The sequence below is a fragment of the Opisthocomus hoazin genome, chromosome 14 (assembly GCF_030867145.1).
Source record: "Opisthocomus hoazin isolate bOpiHoa1 chromosome 14, bOpiHoa1.hap1, whole genome shotgun sequence".
NCBI classification, from domain to species: Eukaryota; Metazoa; Chordata; class Aves; order Opisthocomiformes; family Opisthocomidae; genus Opisthocomus; species Opisthocomus hoazin.
The window spans coordinates 10,480,786-10,505,206 of record NC_134427.1 but is presented as its reverse complement, the minus strand read 5'-3'; the positions used below and the strand labels follow the sequence as shown (position 1 = coordinate 10,505,206).

General features: G+C 41.1%; 1 protein-coding gene across 1 annotated transcript in view; it reads right to left on the bottom strand.

Moving 5' to 3' along the window:
* Positions 1-11,399: 11,399 nt before the first annotated feature.
* The window catches only part of LRCH2 (leucine rich repeats and calponin homology domain containing 2), a 54,145-nt gene continuing 41,123 nt past the window's right edge, over positions 11,400-24,421 (bottom strand). The window contains exons 19-22 of the mRNA XM_075435172.1: positions 23,910-24,022; positions 22,654-22,791; positions 22,297-22,374; positions 11,400-21,144 (exon numbers count right to left, since the gene is read on the bottom strand). Coding sequence (XP_075291287.1) covers positions 21,025-21,144; positions 22,297-22,374; positions 22,654-22,791; positions 23,910-24,022 — 449 coding nt within the window. The 3' untranslated portion in view covers positions 11,400-21,024. The remainder of the gene's footprint in view (positions 21,145-22,296; positions 22,375-22,653; positions 22,792-23,909; positions 24,023-24,421) is intronic.

Below are 24,421 nucleotides of genomic sequence, written 5' to 3'. Positions count from 1 at the left end.
GTGTAAAAGATTCTAGACAGAATGCCCTAACCTGGGGTGCTCAGGGATCTGGCAATTCCCACTCCATGTTTGCCTCCTGCCTTTGTCTCCAGTGGGGATGCAGCCCTGCCACACTGCTGCTGCCCTGGCCAGTCACTGCTGAGTCCCCAGCACACCTAGGGCGGGTATACCCCACAGGGAGCCCAGCACTCCAGGAGGCTGGCCGGGAGAAGTTGTCCTTCCCCCGTAACAGTGCGGCTGGCGAGTCCTGGAGGCACTTTGCAGTTGTGAGCAGGATCGGGCAGCCAGATCCAGAGGGAAGAGCACGTGGTCAGTGAGTGAGCAGGGCAGCCGGCAAACGCATGAGAAAGGGCAACATCCAGATCATTATCACAGACTGGTCCTTGAACCCTGAGCTACAATCCTAAGGGATATAAAACAGCATTTACCCTGGGGGCAGGTGGCATTCCCAGAGCTTGGGGTGCCTTTGGAGGGGACAGCAGTGCTGGCCTGCTCTCCCATGTCTTCTATGTCCTGTACGGTGGCCAAGGATCACCAAGACAAACAGTACCCCAAGCCTTTATCTCTCACGTAAACATCTTATTGGGGTTGAAAGGTGTTTCATTAAACATTTTATTAAAGGCACAAAGTTTGGTCTGATGATGAACAAACAGAAAAGAAATCATTTTTTTTTTAAAAAAAAAAGGACACTCCAAAAATTATAAATGGATTTGTCCTTTTCAGATGCAAATCATCTGACACCACTCCCCAAAAGACCCAGCATTAACCCAGAATAACTGCTTGGCCAGGAAGAGACAGCCCTTCAACAATGTTTTCTGGCAGCTCTTACCAGCAAGCCAACACTGATTTAGGACAAGCCTAAATGCTGTTAATTACATTGAAAGCTATTTAAATATTCCTGTAAAAGGAAAAATACGAGCAGACATTTAAGTTAGCAATGACCACAGGAAGGATTTCAGAACAGCCAGAATGTGGCTTACAAGGGATGGGACACATTGGTTCAAGCAACAGTGCTGTAAACACACACACACAAAAGTATGAACATGCCTGCCTGAAAATCTGCAATTCAAGCATCACCTTGAACTCTGAGCAGATGTAACCAAAGTTATTTCAAGAACACAAACATCAGTACAGAAAGAAGTGCTGGAAAACTCTTGCAAATTTATATAGAAATGCTGCTATGCATAAATCCATATTCTGCATTATACCTGAAAAGCTACATTGAGTTTCAAGAACACACACGACAAACTGAAATCGTAATATAAAGCAGAAAAATTCTCCCACGCCCATTTGGCTAAATGCAGCAGAGAGCAAGTTGCTGAGATTTAATGCTGACGGCATAGTTACGGCTTACCATAACACGTCGGGGTTTTCCTTGGAGCCAGGTAATGTGCAAGATGAAAATATTTACTAGTTCTAAAAAAAGAAAATGGGAAGAGCAAAATGGAAGAAAAAGTCCTGCATATATTCCTGTTCCTAGAGAGCAAGCTTCAAGCAGCTGCATCTGAACAGGCAGTCTGAAAGTGTTTTGTGTATAGGATGCACATGGAGAAACAGGGAAGGGAAGACAACCACTGCTGACGGCCCACGGCAGGCGCCTGGCTCAAGATCCCCTCCCAGACAGCAAAGTAAGCACATTGCACACATGGGACACAGTAAACAGCCCCACAGCAGCGTTCGAGGGATTTTCCTGCCGCAAGATGCAATTTGATCAGAAAACCCTTATTGATGTGAAGTGTTTTGTGGAAATACACTGGTTCCAGCTAAATTCTGACAGACTTCTGCCTGGCTGCCGGCCAGCTCTCAGCGAGGCTGCCGGTAACGCAGGGAGCCTGGTGTGGGGACAGCGTCCCAGGCAAACCCCTGGCAGCCAGGCAGCAAGCGGCTCGCTGCAGGTTCTGGTGTCTAAGGTCTGGGCTAGGGGCTTTGCCGTGACCAGGCTGGAAAACCTTGAAAATCCTGGCTGGTCACGGAGGTTGCAGGTCTCCCAGCTCCCATCACCTGCAACGTGGTGACTGCTGCAGCTCTGCACAGCCTGAACACCCAGCATCCCAGCTATGGGCGGGCAAGTCTCCACAAGCAGATGACAGCTGGATGGCTTAATTTGTGGGAAAAAGAAAAAAAACCCAAACAATTGTATAAAAGTAAAACACTGTAACATTCTATCCAATGGGAAATTTTGGTCTTCACTTCCCCTGTATCCTTTCAAACTGCATGAGGCTCCTTCTCATCAAGGAATGGCTTTGTTCCGTTGTTATTTCCCACAAAAAGTGTTTAGACCGAGGTCCTGATCAGATGATTGCTGCTTTCGGACATGAACGCAGCAGATGGAAAAAACTGCCCCAAGCAGTTACAGGCAGAAGTGACACTGGTGGGATGGAGCTCACTCCCTGAGAGATCAGATCTCACGTCCTGAGAGAAGATGGTGACAGTTCAGCTACAAATTACAGTGCTGGAGGAGGAATTGCTGGCAGGACTGCCCTCCAGGGAGCTGCAGGTACAGCTGGTTGGTCTTCCCCAGCACCTACTAGGATCTCTTGGTTATCGGCCAGTGAAATCAGGAACAGGTTAGATTTCACGGTCATAGCTTATCTTGTGGACACTCTTACATAGGTTTGTTCTGCAACAGGAAATTTGATTAGGGAAAAAGGGCAGACCAGGCTCTTTTGGCTGTGTTGAAATCCCTGTACGTGCCTCGGAGCATGCACACATTAGGTAACAGTGAAAAGTAGAGGAACAGCAATCCAGGGGAGCCTGATAAGCTACTTTGCAGCTCTGCTCCCTGTGAAGCATTGCTGCGCAAGCTGCCTTCCTCCGGCAGCTGCTGCGGCACTGTGGTCTGCCGAGGGCAGCCAGGAGAGGACGCACAGAGCCTCTTGACAGGGTGGTCTGGCTAATCCAGCTCAGCTGTGCTTGGAAAGTCAGAGCCCTGCTTTGAAAACTGTCCCCTGCCACCCTTGGTAGCGGGAGAGATGGATTCTGGCCAGAGATATCCCTAGGATGTCAGGGACAGAATTTTTTTCTAGATAATTTATAACACTGACGAAGAAGTGGGTCCACGTGACCACACCTGAAGGTAGCACTGCCCAAAGATCTACGAAAACACAACGGATTTCCAAAGCCAGAGCCCTGGATGGGCCATTCCCACACAATTCTCCTCGTGATTCTTTTCAGTAGGAGCTGTGTTGGGTTTGCCCTTCGGAGAAGCTCACAGAGCAGCATTTCCACTAACCACAGCCCTTTACTTGGGGTAAAAAAAAACCCAAAACCTAAGGAAATGGAAAAAAAATCTTTGACATAAATCAACATGTTTGCTTCACCATGGACAGAGGAGTGCTAAATTCCCAGAGCCAAAAATCTGATGTGATTGAGCATGTGCAGTTAGCAGTCCAGTGAAAAGATGAATCAAGGCACTACTGAAGAGCTATAAATCAATGATTTATTGGTTCAGTCCTTGCAGAGACACTACTGACAAGTCCCATAAGCAAATAAACGCCTGAGTTCCCACTCAGCAACTGCTGAGGGTGCAGAGCTTGGAACACCTAACAAGGCACCTCTTCCAAGGACTCCTGCAACTGAAAGTCAAATGTGTCCCAATGTCCATGGTTTGCCTTAATGAATGCCCTGACCCTGGAATGTCTGGGTGCAAATTTGGGTCCTCAAGCATACAGCTGTCAGGAGTCAGTGCCTGAAATCCCTGGTGGGTAATTTCAAGTTACAGGGATGGTGCAAGCCAGGGCTTCGGAAAGTTCCCCCCTTGCAGCTCTCAGCAGGAGACCAGAGCATGGCACCTCTCCATCACAACATCCAGGTTGTGCAACAAATTCACAGTTTACCCTCAGTGAAGCAGATCACAGAATCATAGAATCATAGGTTGGAAAAGACCTCTGAGATCATCAAGTCCAACCATCCACCCAACACCATCATGCCTACTAAACCATATCCTAAAGTGCCACATCTACAAGTTTTTTGAACACCTCCAGGGATGGTGACTCCACCACCTCCCTGGACAGCCTTTTCCAATGTCTGACCTCTCCTTCAGTAAAGCGATTTTTCTTAATATCCAGTCTAAACCTCCCCTGGTGCAACTTGAGGCCATTGCTTCTCCTCCAGTCACTAGTTTGGTAGGAGAAGAGACCAACACCCTCCTCACTACAATCTCCTTTCAGGTAGTGTCCCGATCCAATATCGGCGAGGTTTCGATGCGATCCCAGGAGACGAGATTAAGACGCAAATGCAGTCATCTGCCGTGCAACCTTATAAACTTTATTTTCGGTGAACCGGGAATCGGAGGTGTGGTGGGGACGGCAACTGGGGGGGGAGAAGATGAGACAGAAAAAAAAAAAAAAAGAGTAAAGTCGGAAAAACCCCAGCGGGCGAGGAAAAGAAGTGCGGGGGGAGGACGGCATCAGTTACCACCACCACGGATTCAACGATGTCCAGCGATGTCCGGTCGGCTCAGTCTCTGTGCAGGCGTGGAGCCCCGGTGAGGGCAGAGCCCAGCAGCGAGGCGGCGAGGAGGAGAGCAAGAGGGCGGCGAGGAGCACGTGCTGCCCTTTTATAGGGGCATTTGTGCATGCGCAGAGCATGTCTGCATACGTGCAGTTCCTGCCATGCGTGCTGCCTGCTTAGACAAGTCCGTTCTTGCCCGTCCACGGGCTACTCTGTGCGCAAGCGCTTTCCTGCAGGTCGTTGTGGCGGTTTCTTTCCAGAGGCCAGCAAGAAATGACAATGGCAATGTCAAGACAAAACCAGTTTGTAGCGGTCTTCTACAGGCAGTTGTAGAGAGCAATAAGGTCCCCCCTCAGCCTCCTCTTCTCCAAACTAAACAGCCCCAGCTCCCTCAGCCGCTCCTCAAAAGATGATCACATTTGCAGTGATAACAGTTATGGCCATGTGCAAAGTGAGGAAAAATAAGCGAGAACATGATTCTTAATCAAAACAATACAGTTCTCCTACTGCATTTCTCACGCTTGGGCACTGCTAGAGGCACAGCCACATCCCAGAATAAACCCAGGCCGGGACAGCTTAATACCAGATAAATTACTGGTAGGAAAGAACTAGCATTTGCCTCAGATACACCTTGCAGGCACAGCTCAACCTGTTTAAAGACTGCTTAGACATGTTGCACACAAAAATATTGGCTAACACCTAACATCTTAAGTCTACTGCTTGAGAAATACAGAAATCCTAAGGGTACAGGCGCTTGTGGGTGTGCAGGATTAGGCCCAAAGATCATCATGCTATTTCCTGCTTGTTCCCTTTTCTGACTTTCACTGGTGCAATGCTCTGTAGTTGAGGCTTGCCCTACATTACTAAGAGCTGACTCAGTATGTTTGAGTAATACTATGAAGATGTACAACAGGAAAAAAATCTTTCAACAGGCTTTAAGAAATATACTAAAAAATCCTTCATCAACATGCTAATCAAATGCCACTTAACAAGATGGATTTCAGTTGGCAGAGGAAGATTTCTTTTAAAAGAGGAAAGGAAATATTTATTTTAATGATAAGATCTCAGGAGTTTGCCTGCTTTTGTAGAAGACATACCTTAAACCTGTCAATACAGCAATCTGTACTCTTCTAAACATGAGTTATGCTCTCCTAAATTCCTCACAAGTTGACTGAGCAGTGACTATACACTTTTAATCCAACTATAACCCTGAATCTTGAAGGGTTCCCTTCCTCTGAAACATCTCCCAGTCTCGCACCAAGTGCCTCTACAGAAAGCCCCTGGGAACCGGCCACGGGAACACCAGCACTCTCTGATGCTTCTTAGTGAAGTCATGCTTCCCACTAAGGCCCTCAAGACATGAAGTCCCTTGATCCATGCATTGGCTCAGCCAAACCATTACACAATACGGCTCATTATAAACCAAACTATATTTAAATAAACAGGGTTTGAAGACCACCCGTGTATTGTCAGCAACAGAATAAGCAGGAAAGTTCTTCACAGACATTCAGCCATTGAAATGGTCACAGAATCACAGAATGGTAGGGGTTGGAAGGGACCTCTGTGGGTCATCTAGTCCAACCCTCCTGCCGAAGCAGGGTCACCTACAGCAGGCTGCACAGGACCTTGTCCAGGCGGGTCTTGGATATCTCCAGAGAAGGAGACTCCACAACCTCCCTGGGCAGCCTGTGCCAGGGCTCCGTCACCCTCAGAGTGACGAAGTTCTTCCTCATGTTCAGATGGAACTTCCTCTGCTTCAGTTTGTGCCCGTTGCCCCTTGTCCTGTCGCTGGGCACCACTGAAAAGAGTCTGGCCCCATCCTCCTGACACCCACCCTTAAGATATTTACAGGCATTTATAAGGTCCCCTCGCAGCCTTCTCTTCTTCAGGCTAAACAAACCCAGCTCCCTCAGCCTTTCCTCATAGGAGAGATGCTCCAGTCCCCTCATCATCCTCGTAGTCTTCCGCTGGACTCTCTCCAGTAGCTCCTCATCTTTCTTGAAGTGTGGAGCCCAGAAATGGGCAGAGTACTCCAGATGGGGCCTCAGTGGTCCTCAAATGGTCCTGCCTTCACTACTCCAGGATGTTCCTTTAATTACACAGCCTGGTATTGCAGGTACAAATGAGCAGAGGTTATCGATGTCTCTGCTGGGTTAGCCTGGTGCCCACCCTGCCTGTCCTGACTTGGTCAGAGGGGCGGTCATGGGAGAGCACTGGGGATACTGGAAAGGCTGTGTGTGCTGGAGGAGAGAAGAGGCTGGAGGTAGAAGAGGGGGGCTGCCCAGCACAACAGGGAGGTTGTTCCAGCGGAAGCCAATGAGCCACAGCTCAAGGGAAACTGTCTTGGCTTATCTTCGAGCCCACAGCATCTGTCCCTCATTGACTCTTTATTTTATAGCCTGAGAATATCAAGCACAAAACAAATTTTCCCATACTTGTAGATTTTCTGTCTGTGAATGTCTGGCACATAAAACATTCATCAGAGGTCAGAAATTCCTCCTCACTGGGGAGGACAGCTTAACAGAATACAAGTGAGGCACTGTCTTCTTCCTGCTGGGGGGGAGGGCGCAAAACCAACTCGAAGTAGTAAATATGCTCCCCACCCTTAATCTCTTCTGACAGCCCAATTTCAAATGCTTTATTTTGGTTTTAAATTTGTCTCCTATACTGTTTAAAAAATTTCTGGCCTGCAGCAGCACTTATTGTGGGTGCTTTTCACAGCACCACAACACAAACTCCCCAGTCAAAACTGTGAGCTTAACAGCGTGGTGTGGGGCAGGGCAAAAATGCCTTTGGATTCCTTTGGTCCACCCAAATCACAGCGTGGCTGACATTCACCAGCAATACAGATACACTTTCAGATCAATCCAACTGTTCATTTTAGCTATGTCAGAGCATAGTTGCTTGTGAAGAAACATCCCACCCTCTGTTCTGCCAGCTGACAGGAGCACCTGGGTGCTCCCCATCTATTAGAATCACTGGATTTGGCACAAACCACCCTCCACAGCTATCCAAAGTCTGCTGGCCAGCCAGCTCTTCCCCAGGCACTGTCCCCAGGAGCCCACAAGGCAGCAAGCTGCAGATCTTGTCGAGCAGAAGGATGCTCACAGCTTCAGCCAGCCTGACGCCTGCAGATGCCTGCCAACCTGAGCAGAGCCGAGGCTGGAAGGGACCTCACCTAGTCCAACCTCCTGGGCAGAGATGGTTCAAACATGCTAATAGTTGAGTTGGCTTAAAATCTAAGCAAGACATGTTTTAGCTCTAGACTTCCTTGAGGCAAGGGTTATAAAGGAGGCAGACAGGGAACTCATCTGGTCTGGAGAGGGGATGAAGGGATGCAGAGACTGTAGCGACACGGCAACACTGCTGGAAGCTGATGGAGAACTGAAACCCCTTTAGGCAGCCCTGACCCCTACCCAGATGTGTATTCTTTTTCATGTTTATAAGCTTGCAAGAGAAACAGCTTCAGTGGCATGAAGTAAAGGCATTTTGTACAACCAGGCTGAAACAAACAGCAGAGTGCTCTATTCCCCTGGAGACGAGCATGCAGCAGCAGCCCTCTACTACCGCAATAAAGGGGCTTCAATGTCTGCAGGCAGACCATGACCTGTGCTCAGCAGCGATCACAGGAAAATTCAAGTTGCAGTATTGTCAAACTGATGTGGTCCATTAGAAAGTTAAAAATACCTACGTTTTTTTTAACAGTTTTGATGTTTAGACTAACCTGTCAATTTAGACATGAACTTGTTGCTGCTTCTTAAAAGACAACAATAAATTTAGGTTTAAAAAATTCCTATATAGAAAAACTAACTTTAACCTTCTGTGTATAAGGCTTTCTTGGTTTATGTAAAAGTCCCAGTAAGAAAAAACAGATGGGGGAGAGGTTTCTTTCTCCATCTGTACCTGTGGGAACAGAAGTGATAAGATCTGCTGTGTTTTACAGGTGCCTTATAAGCACATTATGGCAACTCTGAGTTTGATTTTAGTTAAAACAGAATTTCATGTTGTTTGTTGTGGGCCAAACAATGTAACCAAGTGAAATCAAAACCCAGTTCTGGGGCACACAAATCCTGAAAGAATCAAATACTTTTTCCTAAAAACAACAAGGTTTGCAATTTCAATTTATGCATTAAATTTGCAACGAAAGAACTTTGAACAAAAAGTTAATGCAAGTTATCAAACAGAGCACACATCAAGCTGAGCCTGCATAAGGCTGCTTCTAGGCCACTAGCAAAAGTTAAATGTTGGCAAAGGGAGTTCTGAATCTCCCAAACACAGAAAAATAAGACTTGATGATGCCATATACAGGCAATACTGCAATAACGGATAAACAGGCAAGCACGGTACTGCTCACAAAAGGGCAAGAAAATTGAGTAACAAATGTTGCTTGATTCAATGGGGCAGTCTAAGAGTAATAATTTTATCTACTACCTCTCTTCTTTTGTAATCCTCAGTTTGCAAAGACAGGAGGAAGGAAACTCACAATTCCCCTGCCATTTCACCAGAAACAATACAATCACCGTTTAACTGATATTCCTGGGAAACGGAAGCTTACATTGCTTGAGCCAAAAATCACACAATTATCACTGTTGGCAGAAGTATCTGAATTTCATCATTATATAAATGTCTTACTGGAGAAAGAACAGAATGACCTTACCATTTCAGTACAGCAGAGTGGAATGTGTAAGCTAGACACATCACTCACTGCTTAGTGGAGAACAGCCTTAACATGAACGTTATTTGTGACCAAATTCAATAGTACTTAACCATTTCTAAATGATACTGCTGAAAGTTTTCAGAGATAATCCTCCTTTCTTTTTCTTGAGTTTCTTTGGGGCTGGAGAATAGGCTGGAGTGTAGGATGGCTTGTCATATCAAATATTTTTCAGATGTTCATGCACATAGAAGCTTACGCTAGGAAGCAGTGTTTGCTGCTTTACTTTTTTTTTATTATTATTATAGGGGAACAGGAGATTCTGGAGATCAAAAGCAAGTGGCTGAAATCAACAATGTCTCACCAGCTCAGGAATACATACCTGTCTATTTGGAATGTCATATTCTTATTAACATAAATTAATGTTTACACTTAAGATATCAGTATTTCTCACTCAAGCTCAAAAGGATTTCAAAAAACCACTAACGTTGGAATAGAAAAGTATCTATAAATGCATTAGGACAAAAAGCAATGAACCTCTTTGAAATGCTGAAGAGCAGAAAATATAGTGTAGCTCTAACAGCTTTATAGAAGATAAAAATAGTAGTATAGCATTTAATGAAACAATTTACTACTGGCACTGGGGCCATCTCCTGTGAAAGAATGAGAGTAAGGGAGAAGATGGTTGCCTGGAAGGTTCGCACCTTAAACTCATCGGAGCAGTGAGACCCAAGACCTCCGACCACCAGCTTCAACAGACTTTCTTATACATAGAGGAATATAACAACACGTGCAAATGGGATGTCTCTAAATTGGAAGGACATGGATTTGACAGATAGACCACTTGCTGGATAAGGAACTGGCTCGATGGATGCACACAAAGAGTTACAGTCAACGGCTCGATGTCCAGGTGGAGACCAGCAACGAGTGGTGTGCCTCAGGGGTCGGTACTGGGGCAGGTGCTGTCCAATATCTCTTTCGGCGACATGGACAGCGGGACTGAGTGCACCCTCAGCAAGTTTGCTGACAACACCAAGCTGTGTGGTGTGGTTGACGCGCTGGAGGGAAGGGATGCCATTCAGAGGGACCCTGACAGGCTGGAGAGGTGGGCCTGTGTGAACCGCATGAAGTTCAACAAGGCCAAGCACAAGGTCCTACACGTGGGTCGGGGTAATCCCAAATGCAAGCACAGGCTGGGCAGAGAGCAGCTCAAGCAGCACTGAGGAGGAGGACTTGGGGGTACTGATGGACAAGAAGCTCAACATGAGCTGACAATGTGCGCTTGCAGCCTAGAAAGCCAACCGTATTCTGGGCTGCATCAAGAGAAACGTGGCCAGCAGGTTGAGGGAGGTGATTCTGCCCCTTTACTCCACTCTCATAAGACCCCACCTGGGGTACTGCATCCAGCTCTGGAACCCCCAACATAAGGAGGACATGAATGTGTTGGAGCAGGTCCAGAGGAGGCCACAAACATGATCCGAGGGCTGGAGCACCTCTCCTATGAGGACAGGCTGAGGGAGTTGGGGCTGTTCAGCCTGGAGAAGAGAAGGCTCTGGGGTGACCTTAGAGCAGCCCTCCAGTACCTGAAGGGGCCTACAGGAATGATGGAGAGGGACTGTTCACAAGGTTATGTAGTGATAGGACAAAGGGGAATGGCTGTAAACTAAAAGATGGCAGATTTAGATTAGATCTTAGGAAGAAATTCTTCACCATGAGGGTGGTGAGGCACGGGAACAGGCTGCCCAGAGAAGTTGTGGATGCCTCCTCCCTGGAAGTGTTCAAGCCCAGGTTGGATGGAGCTCTGAGCAACCTGGTCGAGTGGAAGCTGTCCCTACTCATGGCAGGGGGGTTGGAACCAGACGATCTTTAAGGTGCCCTCCAACCCTTACCATTCTATGATTCTACGAAAAGACATCAAGATGAAGATGCAAGCAGCAGTGGCCTCCTGCAGTCCCCATGCTGATACAAACTTTCATAATTGTGTACGATGATGGTGGCAATAATATACAGTCCCATAGATGCATTCTTAGATATGAACTTTGTTTTTCTTCCTCCTATGGATATAGCAGTAGAGGTGATTCTTTATCACAGACATTGCAACAAAACCAGGTATATAAGCAGAGGCCCTACAGAATCAGCTAATACAGAACACATGGTTTTCTCTGGGTAAAGAGCTTATCATTTCTTCAAGTTGTGATTATAAATCTAGAGATCACAGACACACACACACACTGCATCTGTCTATGGATACACGAAAAGTTGTATGAATTCTGATAATGAAAAAATTCTAAATAAAGCCACAATTATAATACTCCAAAGATAGATGTTTATTGAGTTGCTGAAAAATACAAGTATTCCAGTAAAAGTTCAACACATTTAAGTGTTACCTAAAAAAACCTACAGAAGTTCCACATAGTCTAGTTGTTCCACTCCCACACTATAATGAAAACTACGTGAAGATGATACAAAGTCAAACCTTTAACAATCACCTGCGAATTTCAGAAAAGTTAACATGTTCTAATTCTTCTTATATTGCCCTTACTTGTAGCTACAAGCTATTGTGCTGAGTTATGCATCGTTCAGTTCTGAAGGCAATGCGTTATAGCTGTGAAAACTAAGTATTTGTATTATAGTCTACTCTTTGGCTATATAATCAGAATATTCTGCTATTAATGAGGCCTAGATAATTAAACCCACAAATAATTGCATACGCATTTTGCAAATAAGTTTAATCTGCTAAAGTGATTGCAACATTAAACTTCAAACTTTAAAAAATTATTTTTGGAAGGGTTCTAACAGCCACTTGAGTGATATTTGTAGCCACTCAGAGTAACTGATTAACATGTCTGAACAGAGAACCAGAAACAGGAGAATTCTGTGAAACCATTGATGCGGAGTTGAATTTATTTTTTTTTCAACTTTTATAGTTTCCACAAACGAAGAGTATCAGAAGAGCGATGCTAGCCTGGGGCACTGTAGTTATACCCATCACTGGTGTTGACATATCTTAATCAGAGAGGAAACATAAAAGGCTGCACTCGTAACAACGAATCTTAACCAGTGCAAACCAGCAGCTGAAGACAGCAAGGTGTATGCCCAGTCTGTAAGCAGGACACCAAAGAGAGACTGTAAAAGCAGACAGAGCATGAGAACACACATTGCAGGTATTGACAGACTATGGAGGGAGATGCAGATTTCAAGCTTGGAACTGTATTCTTTTCTGGTCATCTAGCAGTCGCTCACCATCTTTGATTTAGGAAATAGAAGCTGAGTAAGCTCTGTGTGAAAAGGCTGCTGCAGTCAGCAAGACGCATACAGACCTAAGAACTACTCCTGAATAATCACTGGGTGGAGGCAGCACTGCAATAAAGATCTATAAAGTATATTCAGTGCTGTTAGTTCTCAAATCCTGCTGGAATCAATGCAGCCCACCAGCAGCAGACACCTTTACCAAGGCAGGCGGCGTAAACTATCTACATTTTGTTTATAGCTGAAGCCTGTCATTTACAAAACTTTTAACACTTCATGACTCAGTGAAAAAATCCATGTCTGAGCCATATTACCCACAGCTGGTAATATAAAGGAACACCCTGATCAAAGGTACCAAGGTGAAATAAAAAAATTACACTGCAAACCTTCATGAATTTTACATTTCTCTCAATACATCTCATGGAAATCGCAAATTTTCTTCACTTACAACACTTATTGAACAGGGAGCTTCCCCATGAAGATGACAAAGGACTGACAGGAATCTCATGGTTCATGGAGTCCAGCCTGGAACAGAGGTCTCTGCACATAGTGTTATTTCCCTTGAAGGCCCAAAAGGCCTCTTCATAAGAGAAAAGTTTTCTTTATAGCTGGAAACTGAACAGACTCACAGAACATTCAACCACAAACCACTCACTGTTTAGATGCCTTTGTCAATGGATGCCGATCACTGTTTATAATGCTGTCCCTCAATTTCTGCTTTATAGTCCCACATTGTGGTTCATCAGGAAACAAACAACAGCTGGGTGCATGCAGGTACAGAATGTAAAGTCTCACAGGGAAAAACATCTCTCAGAAGAGAATCTTTAACTTTCAATATTCAGGTCTAAACAAAATTGTACAGATCTTTAAACAAACAGAAAGAAATTAAGGTAAAACCAATTTTGTCATATAGAATCCTATTTTAACCTATATTTGAAAACTTAACTACAACTCCAAATCCTGGCAGTTCTGTTTCCCTAATGCTGGATCTGGCAATTAATGACTGCAAACCACACAAAACATGTTCTGGGCTACTTCCAGCTCCAACCCAGGGAACAAAAGGGAAGCAGATCACCTCTGTCAGTAGAGTTTCTGTACTGGATTAAGCATATTATTAGCAAGATTCAAAAAATCTATGTTGTTCCAAATACACATGCTGTTAGACAGTGGGTGGTTTTCACGTTGTGTAAGACCAGAAAGTGTGTAAATGTATAAAGTCCCTGCTACAAGTGAAGGCATCTTTACCTTCACATATTCTCACCACTGATGTCCTTGTTGGTCAAAACCAAAGTCCTAACACACTTCATATGTAAAAGCATCCTATATTTCCCTGGAATAAGAGTTAACATTTCTTTTGTTCATCATTATAAAAACCTTTTTCCTGATATGTAATGGGGCAGGTCACTTATCTGTCAAAACGGCAACACAGACATTGGAAATAACATACAACAAATTCTCATTATTTACTACACAGATATAAAAACTGAAGAGAAATCAAATTGAATAACTTGACTACATGAAAGTTACGAAACAGTTTGTATTTTATACAGAGAGTATGTACACTGGTTTTGGAAATGTGGGTTTTATCCATGCAAATTTAATACAAAAAAAACTATTTACAAAAGAATAACAGTAGGAACATTTTTCAGAAGAAACATCTATGTTGGAAGCTCCAGCAATAATGGAAGTCCTGAAAAAAGACTTAATACAGTATTGTACAAGTAGACAATCTTCAGAGTGTGGAAGATGCACTTTACAAGAACATGAAATGCAAAAATGAATTAAAACGCACTAGCAAAGATGTTGCAAGTATATACACAATTTAAGCATCTATTTTCAAATCATCACTCTGCAACTGTGCCTCAGAACTACTTCTGCCACATCCTGCACACAATTACATAAGGATCGTTTGGTTACACTGCATTTTCCGAGTTTTATAATCACAAGTTACAAAATAAAATAACTGAATACCAACTGAATGATAATCGTAAAGCAAGCACATATTCCTTGTTCTACACATTACACAATAGTAAAAATTATTCACATTATTCCCAACGTAATCACCCAAACAACCCTTCTGCAATGCCTTCTGCAATGCCTGTGGATGCCCCTCATGGGAATCAGAGCCTTGCATTGCCTGCTGGTGCACCAGACATCAACAGTTGCAGCTAGGAATTCCCCCGGGTGCAGCAATGCTTGACGTAACGCATCGATTCAGCTAACACAACTGCATTAACATTTGCCCGTGAACAGCACCATCTCGTATGTACTCCAGAAAGTGTATTAGTACTGAATCATGGGAGCTCCCATGCCAGGAACGGCATGAGCTAATCCTAAACAGATATAGCAATTCTGGAAAGATTTCACTTGTTTGCTCATATTTAAAAACAAAACAAAAACTATCTTTGTGATTACTTCCAAAAATTCTCTATTTCACAATCTGCCTTCATAAAACTGTGGAAAAAAAAGTTATGTTTGCCTTATTTCACACAATTTTGAAAGAAATGAGGAAATCCTCATTAGTACCAAGAATTCATTTTAAATTACTGACTTCATGTTGTAACTTAGTTACAAAACTATTGAGAGAAATTCTGGTTTCATTGAAGTCATAGAACCACTTAGGTTGGAAAAGACCTTTAAGATCATTGAGTCCAACCATAAACCTAACACTGCCAAAATGGAAAGTTTCCCAAAATAAGTTTGCTGTCAGTTTGAGCTATTCTTCTCCTTCAGTATTTGCTAAGGTACTAAAGTAGTCCTGGAAAGACTTTTTGGTTTTGTTTAAGATTAGGATTCTAAAATGTCTATAAAAAAACACATTAAAAATTCTTCTTTGAAAATGTAGTTGGCTATAAAACATTTGAACTAGAAGTTCAGAAGTGACTCATCGTGTCATTTTTATAACAACTTGTATATATTCCATGGAAATTAATCAGGTAGCTTGCAGCAATTTTGCCTCCCTTTGCCTCCCATGTTAAAAAAAAGGCCAAAAACCAGTAAGAGAGTAAATACTGCATATAACCACAATTTTATGATTGTTGTCAGAATTGTACTATGCTTGATACTTAAAGACAAATAAATCAAAGTGGCATTTTATTATGTACGAAACACAGGAGCCAGAACTGCTCTTGTGCAGTAGCGAGTAAAATTAGTCACTTATGTTCTCTAATTTGTGTCAAGATCAGCAGAAATTTTCTTCACAGGAAGAGAATAATTTACCTTCATATTTATTTTACCAAAAAGATCTATGCCATAAAATTCCTGATTACAAATACAGTTTGCCTTTCCCTGCATTTGTAAATGAATTATGCACATCCCACAGTGTGTTGTGTATGGAAGAAGAAACAGTATTATTACTCTTCTGAATCACTCACACGAGAGGACGAGTAACACACTAACCTGCTAAGAGTCACGCTGCAATTTTCAGTCAGTGAACTTCTGTAGTTCCCAGAGCAAGCTTCCTCTGTCTCACTACGTCATTCTTTGCTGCTGGAAGTTAAATATTGGTAAACATCTACTTATCTATTACTCTCAAGTAAAGTTATCGCTTTCCTTTTTGCTAGTGTATCTATTCAGATTGCAAACATCTATTTAAAAGAATTCTGCAGCCTATGCAGGAGGTGGCAGCAGCATGAAACAGTTCCGAAGCCACACCACCCAGCCCCGTCTTGTTACAAAGTCAGAGGGTCATGCAAGTGGTACCAGCCAGGCACCCCAGCCAAGGCTTGGACTGGGCAATGTGCTCTGCACAGTCAACAACACTTTTTGCAGCACTTGGATAGAGCTATCCGAAATACACAGCTTTCGGGAAAACAAAGATGCCAAATTTCGTGGTATTATAACCTCCTGGGAAACCTCCGGGTACTTAAGGATCTGCCTCCCTCAGCATGAAGTAACTACAAAACATCTATTTCTCTCTACTAAATCCAAAGGCTTTTCGCTGTGAAGTGATTCAGCGTGAAATCAACCCAGAGCACCCTCTCCTTGGACAACTATACTTTGCCTTTCCCATTCCTGATCTTGATGACTTTTGTTATTGATTCCAAAGAGTGACCTGTAAACAAGAAATACTTCACCAGTTGTGTGTGCTGGAGTGGTGTTTTGTTTATTTGCTTCTGTTTTTCAACTAGAGGTCACTGTTTAATACGATGTACCTCTTGAGAGAATCACATGCATTAGCCTGAGTTAGTGAGGAAGAAGAAATTTGATTTACAAATACAAAATCATCTCCTATCTGCAGAAAGTGCTAAAAACTCCCACGGGTTGCTTTCAGTTGAATTATTAACGTGCTTTATCTCTGCACTGGTATACAGACCAATTCTGAGACAAACAGGGAGGCTGCAGCTGTATTAGATACAACAGCTACCTTTCGTACAAGCATTTAAGAAATCAGCAGAAGGAAGAAATGCCATACCTTCGTCCTCCTCTTCAATACTGAGAAGACACTTTGGAGATTTGGTTTTAGTGAACACAGATGCCTTTTCATTTTTTGTTTGAATTTGTCTAGATTGACTTCAAAAATCTGAAAAGGCTACCGCTAAATGATATTTGAAGCAAGTTTAGTTTTTTTAGTACAGTAAATAACTGATGGTAGTCCTCACCTGCAGTTTTACTGAGGTGACATGCCTTCCCATAAGATGAAAACTGTGCTTCAAAGTAATTTTTCCTACTGTCTTAATACTGCATATAGCATATCAGAATTTCTTTATTAAATGAAGTGGTGTAATATTTTACAGCTTCCTTTGACTTACCAGAGATCACTATTTTTAGTCAAGAGTTTGACACTAGAGCTTTGCTAGTGTAAAACAAGTTTAAGCCACATTTGTTACAGTCTCCAGCTCAAGTGGTCCATAAATTAAAAAGGTGAAATCTTTACTGAAGTCAAGAGCAAAACTCACACTGACTTCAGTGAAGCTAGGATTTTACCCAGAAATTCTTGTGATTCATGTCATAGTTATTTATCATTCCAAATATATTCCTGCATATTTTATGATCATTTTAGTTCCCAGTTATATTGTGAAAGGCCTCCAGATACATGGGTATAGATGGGTTTGTGCATGCCCAGTATTGCCCCAGCTAGCTCACTGGGTTAGCAGTGTTACACAACAGACAGGGAGCATTGCAGGGATGCCACGGGGGAAGTCACCACACTTCACAGCAACTATTTTAATGCCACTGCTTTAAGACCTCATAATATCTGGGACATTATTGCTTAAAGGTCATTCATGTTGTGACATACTGCGTCCTAAGACATAAAAAACAGAAAAAATACACAAGGCCAGAAGCCTTATCAGTATGTTGATTCACTCTGCAATTTACAGTTCATACCACATTGCTGCAGTCATTTTGTATAGCATTGGCAATAACAAAAGCACTCTAGGTAGTTTGGAAAACTTCATGCAATTTCTGAAAGCTTTTGATGTTGGCTTTTCTTCACATCTAAAGTAAAAACTGAGTGACTACAATAGGAATTGGGCAGGCCTCTGTTTTTAACCATCCTATCAGCTGTACCAAGTAATGACAAGGCATCCTCCACAAAATAGGAAAAGGGTATCTCAAACATACTTGATGTTGGGAGCAGGGATTATGAAATTACAGTAGTTCACGAATGCCACTGACTGAAGCAATTTCTTGGAAAAAAAAAATGTAGAGAGGAAGGAGGAAAGTGGCATGCAGTAACGAACAATCTGAAGTCACTAGATCTGTGAACAAACAAAAATAAATAAGAAGATGCTGGGAATCAAATGGAAAGGCAGAAAGGGGATAATAGGCAAATCCTTGTACAGGGAAGACAGCAAAAACTACCACATGCTGCTTTAAAATTAAAGCTTAAAATTCAAAACTTTAAACACCTTTTTTGCAGTTGCTCCTAAAAACTCACAATGGGAACAGCCCTCTAGCAAGGCTTTAGATTATTACTTGTAAAAACAACTGAAGAAAGAAAAGAAGATTTATCCAGGCATAGTGGACCTTTCCTCAGATTGCTCCTAATAATACTTCGAGGACTTAATCTTTGCAATACTAAAAAGTAAACCCTGGAAGAATCATGATTATCCTTCCCCATAAGCACAAAGAAGGCCAGAATGATTTCCAATGAATGGCAAAGCAAGACTGTTTCTAACAAGTTTGTGGGGAAGTACTCCAGAGTACTAAAAAAAAGAAATATTTTAGTAGTTTTCAACTTCAGAAATAGTTTAAAATGACTACATTAATTTCATATCTGGTTTTCAAGTTACCTAAGAAATAAGCTAAGCTTAAAAAAAACTGGTAAGCATCTGACATGCTGCATCAAGGGAATTCTTAACGTTTACACTGTGATACAGTTTTACAAACTTAGTTCTAGTACAAAAAAAGTTACTTTAAGATCAGAAAACATATTTAAATATGACAATGAAATAGTAGTGTAAGATCAGTTTAAGCCAGATCACTGAAAGAGACCATTTACAGTTAGCTATTCTATGGCTAACATAGAACTTTGTTATTATTGTCAAATACCATAGCAAAGAATTGAAAGACAATGCCATATTCCTTTTTAATGGTTGTGTTCTTCAAACACAGCAGACAACAAGCATTTTGCTTAATGAATTATATTACTTTTTCATTTTAGTCTTAGCATGACTTTTCAGATACTGCCTTAAACAAAAAATAGAGATTGAACTTGTTAAAATGAGTATTATGTGAATGATTTAAAACACAATGAGATATTGGAAATATCGTGTTTCAAAGGTCAAAGCAATCCAGTTTCCTTAAACAAATATTTATGTAACTTAAGAATTATATGTAGGACTTTGCAAATTAAGCTTTACACCAGCCCCTCCGTGAGCTGTATTTTAAGAAAACACTACATGAATAAAAGTGGTTTTCAACTATTACAATAAATGAATTGGCTTGTTTTAGTGGATTTTAAAATAATGTATCTTTTTTTAAAAAAAATCTTGTCATCAGAAAAAGATTATATTTCCTCTCAGCTATTGATTTTAAGGACTACAGTAAATGAAGGAGTAAATGATACCCCTCCCTCATTCTTTTCTAAATTATATTACGTGGTGTCTTGATCAACTGGAAAGAACAGAATCGAATCTTGTTATACACTTGGCAAACCTATCCTTCTTTCAAAACTAACTTGGCCTGAAATAGAAAATCTGTGACAGTCAGATCTACCTATTCATGAAGAACGAACTAATGCAAACAAATTTATTACTAAAATGATGAAATTATTTGCAACTTGTTTGGAGAAGAACTCAACTGTGTATGGTTTCAGAACGTTCTCAAAACACCAAGAATTTGTGCAGAAGCAAACAAATACATAAACTCTGAAGTTTCAAAAAACCACCACAGTGGAAATTTTTCTTTTTCACATTTATCCCAAAAAGTCTAATGTCTCAGCACAGTGACGTTTGTACAGATTTGTGTGCTATGCCACACTTGTGTAAATTACACAATAAATCCCATAAACACTAAAAAGATAAACACTGATATTTCTCAACTGAACTATGGATATACCTGTAGTAAAAATGTAATGTGAGATCAGGAGCAATATTACACAAAATCCTGAAAGTCACAGCGTAAACCTGAGATTTTGGCAGTTTTATCAAAATGTCCTAAATTACTCTGTATGCATCACTAGTCCTCATGTCTTACCGTGTATATTTGTTTGTCCCAAACAAAGAAAAGTAGACAATTTCTTTTTGTCCGACAATACATTAAACCAAAAGTGATTAGGTATTATCAAATTAAATATCATAAATAAAAAGTATTTACAATATTTTCTAATTATTAGACAACAAAATAACCAGTTGAATTGTGCAAACTTAAAACACCCAACATCAAAAATGTGAAGGATCACTTAAATCTTCACGTACTGATTTTACAAAAAACTATTAAAATATTTAAAAATTTCCATTTTATCTATTTTAAACAAAGAAATCTCAAAAATCTTTAAGACTATTAAGAGTTGTCAATTACACAGGCACTTCACATGTAAACAATCTACAGTACAACTGAAAAAAATATTTGGCACCAACCTAGAAGACTGGAAAAAACTCACTGTGTCCTTCTCCCATTGTATACTGTTTCATGTAATCACCATACACTCAGACTAAATACTGGCAATGTTAGAAGTGTGTAAGTTACAATCAGGAGTGCAAAAAAATGAAGAACACAAATATTAAGCTTTCTGACAGAATGAAAGTGGATTGCAAGTGATCAATTGCTTGCATTATTACCATCATACCATCGCTACATTTTTGTCTTACCTTTAAATCAAATGATTGACTTGAAAGATTAAAGTGAGGGGGGGGGTGTGCTTTGTACTTCTAAAATAATTCAAACAACATTTTCAATGTAGGAAAAGAAATCCAGCATTTAACTTAAACACTGTGAGATGTCAAATGGCAGCTTTTAATTTAAATTAACTGGAAAGAGAACCTGATGCTACCACAATCTCTTTGTGCATCCAATTACAAAAGGAAAAAAATAATTATTATGTTTTTAACTGTCAGCTGACTCCAAGGTTTTCACATACAACTCCAAAGTAAGGCGCTCTACAGCATCTGGACAGATACTAATTTTTGATGGCTTGGATGTTCCCACGTAGGAAGCTGAACTGCCTCAGAGCAATCCAAATCAACAGATCGAATAGTAAGTTGTCTAGCTTCCAAGAAGTCATGTCACATGGAGGAAAGCTGAGATACTTTCAATGTTGGCAATTCAAGCAGAGCTTGAACTGTGAGGCCAACCTTCACCAGACCCCTCTCCTCCAGAATGTGATGAGGCAAGCAAAGTCTCTCCTGTAAAATGAAGTGGCACATGTATCAAGCTTCATTCATTTTTCTCCCCAAGGCTGCCAAAAAATGCACTCTCTGAAGTCACTCATATATCACTATAAGATACTTGTATAGAAAATGTCTTTGGCCTTAAATTTCGGATGTGGTTCTTTACAGTAAGAAAATGGTCAGAAACTAATTATATCTCAGATCTGTTCAAAGTGTTAAACTATGGCAACACCAGAAGATACATAAAAGACTAATTTCACAAAGCCAAAGACTTTCTTTTCACAAGCAGAGCAAGAAAAACAGGCTGATGGTCACTGTTGGCTCAGTGGCCTACTTCCCCCTTCCCTTGTTTTGTAGGCTTATCACCAATTTTACCCTTGGAAAAACTTGGAAGTGCTGATAGACCGCGTCCTCAGTAACAAGCCATTACCCAAGAAAGTCATCTTTCAGTTTCAAAATTCAGCACAAGCTGGACAATTTTCCCAACTGCTAGCTGGTGTTACACGTAACTTAGGAGGTAAATCTTAGCATCTGTAACTTCTGAATGGCCTGTGGCTCCATGCTAGATGGGATACTGCTCTGCTACAGCTTCTAAGTTTCTAAATCCATGAACTAATTTTCTTGTTCCACTAAAAAGGGTTGACAGTTTTTCTGTCTCCCATAATATGCAGCAAATGATTTGACTTTTTTTCCTCTCATACAAGGAAGTAAGAGGATGAACTTGGGCAATAGAAGCATTAATAATGGGCTGCAACTATGGCTGTGCTATAAAAAATAGCTAATCATTTAGGCCACATATTTCTGTAAATGCAGGACTTTTCCCAGGCAGACAATGAAATTCCTCCCAAAGTGAGTTGCTAAACTCAAGACCTTCAAATATTACAACATCATTCTCTTACATCACTTCTGCGTAACTGATAATTTATTTTACGAGGAGGTCAGTCTTCTTTTTACCATAAGGAACTGACCAGAAACCCATAAAGAAGCTTCCTCAAGTTCATGCCACAGGCCAGAAATAAGACTTCTTTTCCTGTCTTCAAGTTGCCTGGTCAGTGTTATAATCAGTATTGCTCCCTGAATTAAGCCCCCAGAAAACCTCAATTGCAGTATTGAAGTTAACTGATATTTTCTGTGGTTATTAATAAGTCAATAAAGCCATTAGTATACCTGTGGAACGCCCAATTTTTTACAAGCATCGAGAAAGTTTTCGACATTTCTTCGGCACTTTGCCATACTGAGTTTAGGCTGTAAAGACAGGATGTTAGATCTTCATCATACATTCATGAAGGATTGTTGCAAATTGAGTAACAGTTGCTAAAACACAAAACAAATTCTATGAAGACTCAGTATATGAAGATAGCTCTTCAACTAAATTTCTGAGCCTCATTTAATGCTTCTTGCAGAAAAATTGAAGTGAGGAATGTAGCCAATTAATATGGTAAACATGATTCATGATGTTTTAATACTGAACTTCAAAAGCTTGTTTTCATGTAAGACGCAACAAAAGTGAGACAAATGGCTTACCACTGCTGGCGATGGTACGTGAATGCTGGCAACAGAACGTGGCCTTATGTGATTGGCTAAATGGCAAAGAACTACTCCATCCATCAATGCTGCTCCAATGTCATCTGGCAAAATTACTTTTAACCTTGATTCAAGATTCTATTAAGAAATCCATAAGTAAGTTACTTTCAATATTAGCTAATTTAAAATTTTAAATCCAGGGTATCTTCAAGCATTCAGTTTAATAGGGACATTTTAATACTGAAGTGGAGTCAACTCACACTTTAATGAGTACAAATATCTTTCTCTCTTTATCATTAACCTTAGATTCCCTTTGCTTGTGTTGTTTTTTTTTGACACAACTACATACATTGAGAAAGACGTTCAGCCAATGACCACCATGATACATAGCTCTCAAAGCCATCTGATCAACTCACTATTCATAATAGGAAAGCACAGAATTTAAGGACAGAAACGTTACGCCGAATACCTCATTAGCTGTTAGTGTGCAGAATTTGTGGGTTGGAATCACACAAAATTATACTAGCAGAAGGACGAAAAAAAAGGGGGGAACACAATCACTTTGTGCAGATGACAGTTAAATGGCTGAGGAAAGGCCAAGATGTGCCTATACTTGTGTTGCAAAACAAAGAAGGGAAGCAGAGACTGCTTTTTCCCACCCCAGCAACAAGTCTTCACTGCTCAGGAAGTGAACAAGACAAGACAGAAAGAGCCTTCATAGAAATCACACCCCAAATTAGTACTGCTCTGGAAAGCAGAGGTGCTATGACTTACAGTTAACTAACTGTTAAATATCATGAGAACAGAACTACACAGAAAACTTACTGGAAGTCTGAAATTTAGATCCCATTCAGTACTGTATAACTAGTAGCAACTTCCTACACTCAAAAACCACTGGGCTGTTCAAAAGACTATGACCATCTTTCTTCAAATCTCAGGTCAAATAGCAGCAAACACAAGCAGACTTACTGCCTCCCTATGAAAACCTAAAACCTCAAACACCTAAAAAAAATTCATTTTTTCATTTCATTTCATTTTTCACCTGAAAAACCCCATTTAGTTCCTGGTTGGTATTTTGGCTCGACCAAAAATAGTACCAGTGCAACCCCTTACATGAAATTCCCTAGGAAGAAATATCACTACAGAGATGCCCTTGTACAACCGTAATGATTTGCAGACCTTGATTATAAAGGTTTAAATTGTGGTACAGAGCAAACTAAATGCACTGCACCCATATAGTAAATAATGGTACATACATTGCGGAGCTGTCTTATTTGTTCCCTTTCTTCCCTTAAATGCTCCATTTTCCTCCTCATTGTAAATCCAGGATCCACTGCACCATAGTCCTGGCGAGATGCACGGCTGAAAGCTATTAAACATTAGTGAAGTTAGTTTTCAGAATTCAGATTAATAAAATGCAATGACTAACAATCTCCTAAGCATAAAAAAGGGAAAAAAGCTGCAGAACGTTTCAGAACACACATGTTTAAGTATCCTTATTTAAAAGATGCCATTTATGAAACTTCTCTTTCAAATACACGGATCATCTTTCTTAAGTGCAAATGGGTAACTAGAAAATACAGAGACAGAACTGACTTCAATATTCAGTTATCTGTTTGAAGTCTACAACTCCATTTTGCACTTTTCCAAACATATCTTGCAATCTAGCTTTGAAAGTATTTTTATTGTGTTTTATGTTTACTCAAGTATAAAGTATTTATGGAGACTAAAAGAGGGACAGAACTCCCTGATATAACTTACACTGAAA